Source organism: Nerophis ophidion, linkage group LG04 (assembly GCF_033978795.1).
Source record: "Nerophis ophidion isolate RoL-2023_Sa linkage group LG04, RoL_Noph_v1.0, whole genome shotgun sequence".
In the NCBI taxonomy this organism is placed as follows: Eukaryota; Metazoa; Chordata; class Actinopteri; order Syngnathiformes; family Syngnathidae; genus Nerophis; species Nerophis ophidion.
Window position 1 is genome coordinate 10189786 of NC_084614.1, and position 12326 is coordinate 10202111.

Below are 12326 nucleotides of genomic sequence, written 5' to 3' on the forward strand. Positions count from 1 at the left end.
AAACACGAATTGGTATGTCAGACTTAGCCCTGTCTTGGTTTAACTCTTATCTTACTGATAGGATGCAGTGTGTCTCCCATAACAATGTGACCTCGGACTACGTTAAGGTAACGTGTGGAGTTCCCCAGGGTTCGGTCCTTGGCCCTGCACTCTTCAGCATCTACATGCTGCCGCTAGGTGACATCATACGCAAATACGGTATCAGCTTTCACTGTTATGCTGATGACACCCAACTCTACATGCCCCTAAAGCTGACCAACACGCCGGATTGTAGTCAGCTGGAGGCGTGTCTTAATGAAATTAAACAATGGATGTCCGCTAACTTTTTGCAACTCAACGCCAAAAAAACCGAAATGCTGATTATCGGTCCTGCTAGACACCGAACTCTATTTAATAATACAACTCTAACATTTGACAACCAAACAATTAAACAAGACGACACGGTAAAGAATCTGGGTATTATCTTCGACCCAACTCTCTCCTTTGAGGCACACATTAAAAGCGTTACTAAAACGGCCTTCTTTCATCTCCGTAATATCGCTAAAATTCGCTCCATTCTGTCCACTAAAGACGCTGAGATCATTATCCATGCGTTTGTTACGTCTCGCCTCGACTACTGTAACGTATTATTTTCGGGTCTCCCCATGTCTAGCATTAAAAGATTACAGTTGGTACAAAATGCGGCTGCTAGACTTTTGACAAGAACAAGAAAGTTTGATCACATTACGCCTGTACTGGCTCACCTGCACTGGCTTCCTGTGCACTTAAGATGTGACTTTAAGGTTTTACAACTTACGTATAAAATACTACACGGTCTAGCTCCATCTTATCTTGCCGATTGTATTGTACCATATGTCCCGGCAAGAAATCTGCGTTCAAAAGACTCCGGCTTATTAGTGATTCCCAAAGCCCAAAAAAAGTCTGCGGGCTATAGAGCGTTTTCCGTTCGGGCTCCAGTACTCTGGAATGCCCTCCCGGTAACAGTTCGCGATGCCACCTCAGTAGAAGCATTTAAGTCTCACCTTAAAACTCATTTGTATACTCTAGCCTTTAAATAGACTCCCTTTTTAGACCAGTTGATCTGCCGTTTCTTTTCTTTTTCTTCTATGTCCCACTCTCCCGTGTGGAGGGGGTCCGGTCCGATCCGGTGGCCATGTACTGCTCGCCTGTGTATCGGCTGGGGACATCTCTGCGCTGCTGGTCCGCCTACGCTTGGGATGGTTTCCTGCTGGCTCCGCTGTGAACGGGACTCTCGCTGCTGTGTCTTGGATCCTCTTTGGACTGGACTCTCGCGACTGTGTTGTATCCATTGTGGATTGAACTTTCACAGTATCATGTTAGACCCGCTCGACATCCATTGCTTTCCTCCTCTCTAAGGTTCTCATAGTCATCATTGTCACCGACGTCCCACTGGGTGTGAGTTTTCCTTGCCCTTATGTGGGCCTACCGAGGATGTCGTGGTGGTTTGTGCAGCCCTTTGAGACACTAGTGATTTAGGGCTATATAAGTAAACATTGATTGATTGATTGATTGAAGAAGAAGAAGAAGAAGAAGAAGAAGAAGAAGAAGAAGAAGAAGAAGAAGAAGAAGAAGAAGAAGAAGAAGAAGAAGAAGAACAACAACAACAACAACAAGAACAACAACAACAACAAGAAAAAGAACAAGAAGAAGAAGAAGAAAAAGAAGAAGCATGAGTTGCTGTAACAGCAAGTCTCTGGTAAGAGGAAGAGAGTGACGTCCTAAGAGTTCCTCACAGCGGGTTCCTCCTCTCTGGCAGGCGGCGATGCAGGGAGATCTTGTCGCTGACATAAATGTTGATCTGATGCTTGGCCACGCTCTTCTCCTCCTTCCTCCGCTCCTCCTCGTCCAGCTGCAGGCGGACAGCAGCGCCCAACTCCCCGGGGGCGTCGGGGTCCGGGGGGGGCTTCTCGTACACCGGCCTCCTCAGCTCCTCCTCCCCGCCCCCGCCTGAGTGGGCCTTCCGCTGCAGGGCGACGTCGGCGCCCGGAGAAAAGTCCCCGAAGTAGAAGAAGAGCGCCAAGGCGGCGGCGGCTGCCAGGAGCCCCTTGAAAGTCAGCCGGCTCTTTCTCCGGCAGGGAGTCATGGCGTCGTCCCGTTCGTTCACGAAAGGCTCCGCTAACTTCTGCCACTTCTGGCCGCGCCGCCGACAAACATGTCAGGAGCAACAAGAACGACGACTGAAGAGTTCCTCGGCCAACAAGTGGGACACTCCTCTTTCTTCCTCCTCCTTCATCGGGGCCAGGACGAGAATAAATGGATTAAGAAGGCGGATTAATTATTGACCGGGATTAGTTACCTGGCGGTTACTCAAACCGCCCGGCGCCTTGTCCTTTACCTTTACAGCGAGGCCGACACGAAGACACTTTGTTTACTTTGAAATGTTATAATTTGGGGTCCGCCCGGAACTTTTTTGAAGCCGCTGCCTGTGAACTTTGCTTGGAATGGACTTCGACAAGCTCGCGTCGAACTAGCCAAATCGTACTTCCGGTTTCGGGGTAGCCTAAAGACAATGATCATTCGTCACACTATTAAATTTTTTTTTTTTTTTTTGTCATTTGTGTCATTCAGCGTTAGAATTTCATTTTAAAAGGCTAAAAAGACACATTGTTTACTTTGTAATGTTATAATTTGGGGTCCGTCCGGAACTTTTTTTTGAAGCCGCTGCCTGTGAACTTTGCTTGGAATGGACTTCGACAAGCTCGCGTCGAACTAGCCAAATCGTACTTCCGGTTTCGGGGTAGCCTAAAGACAACGATCATTCGTCACGCTGGGTTTTTTTTGTTGTTTTTTTTCTTCATTCAGCGTAAGAACATTATTTTAAAACGCTAATTTGTTTCTAGTGTCCACGCCTTATACATTTTGGTTATTACATATATGATAGCCAAATCGTACTTCCGGTTTCGGAGTAACCTAAAGACAACGAACATTCGTCACACAATTTTATTTATTTTTGCTTCATTCAGCGTTATAACACCGTTTAAAAAGCTAATTTGTTTCAAGTTCCCACGCTTTTATACATTTGGGGTATTACATATATGGCATTTAACAAAACAATGTAGTTTTATTTTGAAGTATTGTTTTCCTGCCAGCCTGCTTGATGAGGGCAAACTCGCCTTACTTCCGTTTTCATAAAAAGACAACAAACCATCGTCACACTTTTATTTTTTCGCATGCTCCGTTGTAGCATTATTTAAAAGACTAATCCATTTTAAGTGTCCACAATTCATGAATATTGGTTATTACAGTCATACGATAGACGTTAATTTTGAAGCATGTGTAATAAAGCAAACTGCTTTCTACTTCCGTTTTCATAAAAAGACGACAAACCATCGTCACATTGTTTTTTTAATTTTTTTCTCGTGCTGTTTTATTGGCATGGATTCAAAGACTATTTTATTTCAAGCGTCCACGCTTTATAGATTTTATTTATTACACATACGACTTTTAGTCATACGATAGAGGTTTATTTTGAAGCATGCGCAGTAGAGCAAACAGTGTTCCGCCTGCTTGATGAGAGCAAACTCCATTCCAAGCCTTACTTCCGGGTTCATAAAAAGATAAAAAGACATCGAACATTCGTCACGATTATAGTTTCGTACTCATTCATCCTCGTAACAGAATCACATAATACCTATAGGACTATTACCGTATTTCCTTGAATTGCCGCCGGGGCGCTAATTAATTTAAAACCTCTTCTCACTCCTGCGCTTACCAAAGGCATGCGGTAAAAGTAAGCATGCACTAATTATTCCAAAACCTTTTCACGCGCAGGCACTTACCAAAGGCATGCAGTAAAAATTAGAGTGCAATGTAAGGATACCATCATGAAAAGAACATTTAATTTTAAAAAAAACTTTATTATGGTCTTACCTTTACTTATACATGTAGCCCATGCCAGCTCTTTCTGATCAAAAGCATTGATAACTTGTTTATAGAAGACTTCCTTATCTTTCTTCGGTTTTAAAAGACTCTGTCTCGATGGAGATCTTCCTTTATTACCTCCTTCAGCACATATCACGTCACTCATTTCACTTCTTCTGCAGCCGAGTAGTCACAAGAAGGATCAGTAGTGCCCTCTACCATCATTTAATGACTCATATTTGACACACGCAGCTACGGTATGGTGACGGTCTCAGGCCGTCGTCTTGCGGGTTCCCAGGACCACCAAGGAAGGACATGGCTTGAGCAGTTTGACTTTGTTTATTTTTCAATAAAACCTTAATCCAGGTTGCTCTTCAGGTCGCCGTCGCCTCGCCGCCATCTTGGGCTGGACTCCAGCGTGCCCTGCCTGTCTGTCGGCTCCTCAGATATATTAATAAAACATAGCTGCTTACTGTTCTTTTTAGCATACCAGTATTTAATAGCTTAGACAATAAATCCTACTGAATAGCTCTTAATCTTTTTCCCTTTATGCTAATTCAAATAGGGTAAGTTGGACTTTTACTTTGAAGCACGTACTGTTTCATGAAGACGGGCTCGACCTTAAGCCGTACTTCCGGTTTCATTAAAAAAAACTAAATAAAGGCAACAAACATTTGTCACAATGTTGTTTTTTGTTGCTCATTCGTGGCCATAACACCTAAAAGACAATTGGGAAACTGTTTAAGCATTGACGTTGGACTTTTATTTTGAAGCACTCGCAGCAGAGCAGATTGTTTTCCGCCTGCTGGAAATAAAGAGTTGTTTTCATATGAATGGAATGCTATTAAATATTGTCATCTATTGTTGACATGGTATGAATGATTTACATGACGTCTTTGAAGTGTGACACGTCTCTAATCTCCAATCAATATTTTTCAAAGGCATAATTGGAAAAGACTTGAAATTCCAGTTGTGCTCATGCAACTTTTGAACAAAGTGTAATGCGTGGTTCCACCTCTGGTGGGCGTTAATTGAGTGGAATACGAGCAACAACGTCAGCACAATTCTGTGAATGCATGGTTTTTATTTATGATATATTCCTATTTCAATGTGATGCATCAAACGTTGCACATTTCCTCATTACGTGTCCGGAAAAGAGTTGGAAGAATCAGAGTTTATTTCATCCTATCCTGTCTCTATAGAAATTGCTAAGACATGTTCACTTCCTGTTGGGAAATGCAAATTATGAGATTTAAAAAAACAAATCTTAATTATGAAATAGTCATAATAATGAGATAAAAGTTTTGATGAGATAAAAATTTATAATTGTGAACTAAGAAAGTCAAAAATTTTAGCTAAAAATACATAATAGAGATACAAGTTTTAATTATGAGCTACAAAGTTATAATTATAGGATAATAAAGCCGAAAATATGAGATAAAAAAGCAATTATGACATAATAAAGTCGAAATTTGTTCACAAAAATTCATAATAATGATATAAAAGTTTTGATGAGCTAAAAAAAAAGAAGTCATGATTATGGGATAAGAAGGTCGACAATATGAGATAAAAAGTCATCATTATGAGATAAGAATGTCAATTTTTTTTCATAAATTCATAATGAGATAAGTTTTGATTATGAGCTAAAAAAGTCATATTTATGGGACAAGAAAGTTGAACATATGAGCTAAAAGTCATAATAATGAAATAAAGAGTCATGTTTGTGATAAGAAAGTCGAAAATATGAGATAAAAAAGTCATAATTATGAGATAAAGTCGAATTGTTTTCATACATTTATAATGAGATAAAAGTTTGGATAATGAGCAGAAAAAAAGTCATAATTATGGGATAAGAAAGTCAAACAAATGAGATAAAAAGTCATAATATTAAGACAAGAATGTCAATTCTTTTTCATAAATTCATAATGGAATAAGTTTTGATTATGAGCTGAAAAAGTCATAATTATGAGCTAAAAAGTCATGTTTGCGATAAGAAAGTCGAAAATTTTAGCTAAAAATACATAATAATGACATAAAAGTATTGATTGTGAGCTAAAAAAAAAAAGTCATAATTATGGGATAAAAAAGTCGAAAATATGAGACAAAAATTCAGAATTATGAGATAAGAAAGTCAAAAATTTTAGCTAAAAATACATACTGAGATTAAAGTATTGATTATGAGCTAAAAAGTCATAATTATGGGATAAGACAGTCGAAAATATGAGATAAAAAAGTCGTAATGATGAGATAAAGTTGAATTATTTTCATAAATTCATAATTAGATAAAAGTTTGGATTATGAGAGGAAAAAAAAGTCATAATTATGGGATAAGAAAGTCGAACATATGAGATGAAAAGTCATAATATTAAGGCAAGAATGTCAATTTTTTTTCATAAATTCATAATGGAATAAGTTTTGATTATGAGCTGAAAAAGTCATAATTATGGGACAAGAAAGTCGAACATATGAGCTAAAAAGTCATAATAATGAAATAAAAAGTCATGTTTGCGATAAGAAAGTTGAAAATATGAGATAAAAATTCATAATTACGAGATAAGAAAGTCAAAAATTTTAGCTAAAAATATATAATGAGATAAATGTGTTGATTATGAGATAAAAAGAAAGTCATAATTACGGGATAAAAAAGTCGAAAATATAAGATAAAAAATCATAATTATGAGATAAGAAAGTCGAACATTTTAGCCAAAAATACATAATGAGATCAAAGTATTGATTATGAGCTAAAAAGTCATAATTATGGGATAAGAAAGTCGAAAATATGAAATAAAAAAGTCATAATTATGAGATAAAGTTGAATTGTTTTCATAAATTCATGAGATAAAAGTCTGAATTATGAGCAGAAAAAAAATTCATAATTGTGGGATAAGAAAGTCGAACATATGAGATAAAAAGTCATAATATTAAGGCAAGAATGTAATTTTTTTCCCATAAATTCATAATGGAATACGTTTTGATTATCAGCTGAAAAAGTCATAATTATGGGACAAGACAGTCGAACATATGAGCTAAAAAGTCATAATAATGAAATAAAAAGTCATGTTTGTGATAAGAAAGTCAAACATTTTAGCTAAAAATACATAATGAGATAAAAGTATTGATTATGAACTAAAAAAAAAAGAAGTCATAATTATTGTATAAAAAAGTCGAAAATATGAGATAAAAAATCATAATTATGAAATAAGAAAGTCGAAAATTTTAGCTAAAAATACATAATGAGATAAAAGTATTGATTATGAGCTAAAAAAATCATAATTATGGGATAAGAAAGTCGAAAATATGAGATAAAAAAGTCATAATTATGAGATAAAGTCGAATTGTTTTCATAAATTCATAGTGAGATAAAAGTTTGGATCATGAGCTAAAAAAAAAGTCATAATTATGGGATAAGAAGGTCGAAAATATGAGATAAAAAGTCATAATTATGAGATACGAATGTCAATTGTTTTTCATAAATTCATAATGAGATAAGTTTTGGTTATGAGCTAAAAAAGTCATAATTATGGGACAAGAAAGTCGAACATATGAGCTAAAAAGTCATAATGAAATAAAAAGTCATGTTTGTGATAAGAAAGTCGAAATATGAGATAAAAATTCATAATTACAAGATATGAAAGTCGAAAATTTTAGCTAAAAATACATAATAATGACATAAAAGTATTGATTGTGAGCTAAAAAAAAAGTCATAATTATGGGATAAAAAAGTCGAAAATATGAGACAAAAATTCAGAATTATGAGATAAGAAAGTCAAAAATTTTAGCTAAAAATACATACTGAGATTAAAGTATTGATTATGAGCTAAAAAGTCATAATTATGGGATAAGACAGTCGAAAATATGAGATAAAAAAGTCGTAATGATGAGATAAAGTTGAATTATTTTCATAAATTCATAATTAGATAAAAGTTTGGATTATGAGAGGAAAAAAAAGTCATAATTATGGGATAAGAAAGTCGAACATATGAGATGAAAAGTCATAATATTAAGGCAAGGATGTCATTTTATTTTCATAAATTCATAATGGAATAAGTTTTGATTATGAGCTGAAAAAGTCATAATTATGGGATAAGAAAGTCGAACATATGAGCTAGAAAGTCATAATAATGAAATAAAAAGTCATGTTTGCGATAAGAAAGTTGAAAATATGAGATAAAAATTCATAATTACGAGATAAGAAAGTCGAAAATTTTAGCTAAAAATATATAATGAGATAAATGTGTTGATTATGAGATAAAAAGAAAGTCATAATTACGGGATAAAAAAGTCGAAAATATGAGATAAAAAATCATAATTATGAGATAAGAAAGTCGAACATTTTAGCCAAAAATACATAATGAGATCAAAGTATTGATTATGAGCTAAAAAGTCATAATTATGGGATAAGAAAGTCGAAAATATGAAATAAAAAAGTCATAATTATGAGATAAAGTTGAATTGTTTTCATAAATTCATGAGATAAAAGTTTGAATTATGAGCAGAAAAAAAAGTCATAATTGTGGGATAAGAAAGTCGAACATATGAGATAAAAAGTCATAATATTAAGGCAAGAATGTCATTTTTTTCCCATAAATTCATAATGGAATACGTTTTGATTATCAGCTGAAAAAGTCATAATTATGGGACAAGACAGTCGAACATATGAGCTAAAAAGTCATAATAATGAAATAAAAAGTCATGTTTGTGATAAGAAAGTCAAACATTTTAGCTAGAAATACATAATGAGATAAAAGTATTGATTATGAACTAAAAAAAAAAGAAGTCATAATTATTGGATAAAAAAGTCGAAAATATGAGATAAAAAATCATAATTATGAAATAAGAAAGTCGAAAATTTTAGCTAAAAATACATAATGAGATAAAAGTATTGATTATGAGCTAAAAAATCATAATTATGGGATAAGAAAGTCGAAAATATGAGATAAAAAAGTCATAATTATGAGATAAAGTCGAATTGTTTTCATAAATTCATAGTGAGATAAAAGTTTGGATCATGAGCTAAAAAAAAAAGTCATAATTATGGGATAAGAAGGTCGAAAATATGAGATAAAAAGTCATAATTATGAGATACGAATGTCAATTGTTTTTCATAAATTCATAATGAGATAAGTTTTGGTTATGAGCTAAAAAAGTCATAATTATGGGACAAGAAAGTCGAACATATGAGCTAAAAAGTCATAATGAAATAAAAAGTCGTGTTTGTGATAAGAAAGTCGAAAATATGAGATAAAAATTCATAATTACAAGATATGAAAGTCGAAAATTTTAGCTAAAAATACATAATAATGAGATAAAAGTATTGATTATGAGCTAAAAAAAAAAAAGAGAAGTCATAATTATGGGATAAAAAAGTCGAACATATGAGATAAAAAAATCACAATTATGAGATAAAGTCGATAATTTCAGCTAAAAATACATAGAGATAAAAGTATTGATTATGAGCTAAAAAGTCATAATTATGTGATAAGAAAGTCAAAAATATGAGATACAAAAGTCAAAATTATGAGATAAAGTCGAATTGTTTTCATAAATTCATAATGAGATAAAAGTTTTGATTATGAGCTGAAAAAGTCATAATTATGGGATAAGAAAGTCGAAAATATGAGATAAAAAGTCATAATACTAAGGCAAGGATGTAAATTTTTTTTCATAAATTCATAATGGAATAAGTTTTGATTATGAGCTGAAAAAGTCATAATTATGGGACCAGACAGTCGAACATTTGAGCTAAAAAGTCATAATAATTAAATAAAAAGCCATGTTTGCGATAAGAAAGTCGAAAATATGAGCTAAAAATTCATAATTACGAGATAAGAAAGTCGAAAATTTGAGCTAAAAATACATAATAATGAGATAAAAGTATTGATTACGAGCTAAAAAAAAAGTCATAATTATGGGATAAAAAAGTCGAAAATATGAGATAAAAAATCATACTTATGAGATAAGAAAGTCGAAAATTTTAGCTAAAAATACATAACGAAATAAATGTATTTATTATGAGCTAAAAAAAAAAATCATAATTATGAGATAAGAAAGTCGAAAATTTTAGCTAAAAATACATAATGAGATAAAAGTATTGATTATGAGCTAAAAAGTCATAATTATGGGATAAAGTTGAATTCTTTTCATAAATTCATAATGAGATAAAAGTTTGCGTGGCGCAGTGGGGACAGTGGCCGTGCGCAACCCGAGCGTCCCTGGTTCAATTCCCACCTAGTACCAACCTCGTCACGTCCGTTGTGTCCTGAGCAAGACACTTCACCCTTGCTCCTGATGGGTGCCGGTTGGCGCCTTGCATGGCAGCTCCCTCCATCAGTGTGTGAATGTGTGTGTGAATGGGTAAATGTGGAAGTAGTGTCAAAGCGCTTTGAGTACCTTGAAGGTAGAAAAGCGCTATACAAGTACAACCTATTTATATAACCTATTTATTATGAGCGGGAAAAAAAGTCATAATTATGGGATAAGAAAGTCGAACATATGAGATAAAAAGTCATAATATTAAGACAAGAATGTCAATTTTTTTTCATAAAATCATAATGGAATAAGTTTTGAGTATGAGCTGAAAAAGTCATAATTATTGGATAAGAAAGTCGAACATATGAGATAAAAAGTCATAATAATGAAATAAAAAGTCATGTTCGCAATAAGAAAGACGAAAATTTTAGGTAAAAATACATAATGAGATAAAAGTATTGATTATGAGCAAAAAAAAAGTCATAATTATGGGATAAGAAAGTCGAAAATATGAGATCAAAAAGTCATAATTATGAGATCAAGTCGAATTGTTTTCATTAATTCATAATGAGATAAAAGTTTGGATTATAAGCAGAAAAAAAAGTCAAAGTTATGGGATAAGAAAGTCGAACATATGAGATAAAAAGTCATAATATTAAGGCAAGAATGTCAATTTTTTCCATAAATTCATAATGGAATAAGTTTTGATTATGAGCTGAAAAAGTCAAAATTATGGGATAAGAAAGTCGAACATTTGAGCTAAAAAGTCATAATAATGAAATAAAAAGTCATGTTTGCGATAAGAAAGTCGAAAATATGAGAAGAAAATTCATAATTACGAGATAAGAAATTAAAAAATTTTCGCTAAAAATACATAATGAGATAAATGTGTTGATTATGAGATAAAAAAAAAGTCATAATTATGGGATAAAAAAGTCGAAAATATGAGATAAAAAAATCATAATTATGAGATAAGAAAGTCAAAAATTTTAGCTAAAAATACATAATGAAATAAATGTATTGATTATGAGCTAAAAAAAAGAAGTCATAATTATGGAATAAAAAAGTTGAAAATATAAGATAAAAAATCCTAATTATGAGATAAGAAAGTCCAAAATTTTTGCTAAAAATACATAATGAGATAAAAGTATTGATTATGACCTAAAAAGTCATAATTATGGGATAAGAAAGTCGAACATATGAGCTATAAAAGTCATAATTATGAAATAAAAAGTCATGTTTGCGATAAGAAAGTCGAAAATATGAGATAAAAATTCATAATTACGAGATAAGAAATTCGAAAATTTTTGCTAAAAATACATAATGAGATAAATGTGTTGATTATGAGATAAAAAAAAAGTCATAATTATGGGATAAAAAAGTCGAAAATATGAGATAAAAAAATCATAATTATGAGATAAGAAAGTCGAAAATTTTAGCTAAAAATACATAATGAAATAAATGTATTGATTATGAGCTAAAAAAAAAAAAGAAATAATTATGGGATAAAAAAGTCGAAAATTTTAGCTAAAAATACATAATGAGATAAAAGTATTGATTATGAGCTAAAAAGTCATAATTATGGGATAAAGTTGAATTCTTTTCATAAATTCATAATGAGATAAAAGTTTGCGTGGCGCAGTGGGGACAGTGGCCGTGCGCAACCCGAGCGTCCCTGGTTCAATTCCCACCTAGTACCAACCTCGTCACGTCCGTTGTGTCCTGAGCAAGACACTTCACCCTTGCTCCTGATGGGTGCCGGTTGGCGCCTTGCATGGCAGCTCCCTCCATCAGTGTGTGAATGTGTGTGTGAATGGGTAAATGTGGAAGTAGTGTCAAAGCGCTTTGAGTACCTTGAAGGTAGAAAAGCGCTATACAAGTACAACCTATTTATATAACCTATTTATTATGAGCGGGAAAAAAAGTCATAATTATGGGATAAGAAAGTCGAACATATGAGATAAAAAGTCATAATATTAAGACAAGAATGTCAATTTTTTTTCATAAAATCATAATGGAATAAGTTTTGAGTATGAGCTGAAAAAGTCATAATTATTGGATAAGAAAGTCGAACATATGAGATAAAAAGTCATAATAATGAAATAAAAAGTCATGTTCGCAATAAGAAAGACGAAAATTTTAGGTAAAAATACATAATGAGATAAAAGTATTGATTATGAGCAAAAAAAAAGTCA

The 12326-nt window shown here is 33.1% G+C and overlaps 1 protein-coding gene across 2 annotated transcripts in view; it reads right to left on the bottom strand.

Moving 5' to 3' along the window:
• Positions 1-2658, bottom strand: part of galnt12 (UDP-N-acetyl-alpha-D-galactosamine:polypeptide N-acetylgalactosaminyltransferase 12) — a 51780-nt gene extending 49122 nt beyond the window's left edge. The window contains exons 1-2 of one of the 2 annotated variants that reach the window (XM_061897001.1): positions 2357-2658; positions 1755-2248 (exon numbers count right to left, since the gene is read on the bottom strand). In XM_061897001.1, the coding sequence (XP_061752985.1) occupies positions 1755-2104 (350 nt within the window). In that variant the 5' untranslated portion in view covers positions 2105-2248; positions 2357-2658. Of the gene's footprint in view, positions 1-1754 lie in introns of both variants that reach the window. The other variant, XR_009806397.1, reaches the window with a different exon arrangement.
• Positions 2659-12326: the final 9668 nt, after the last annotated feature.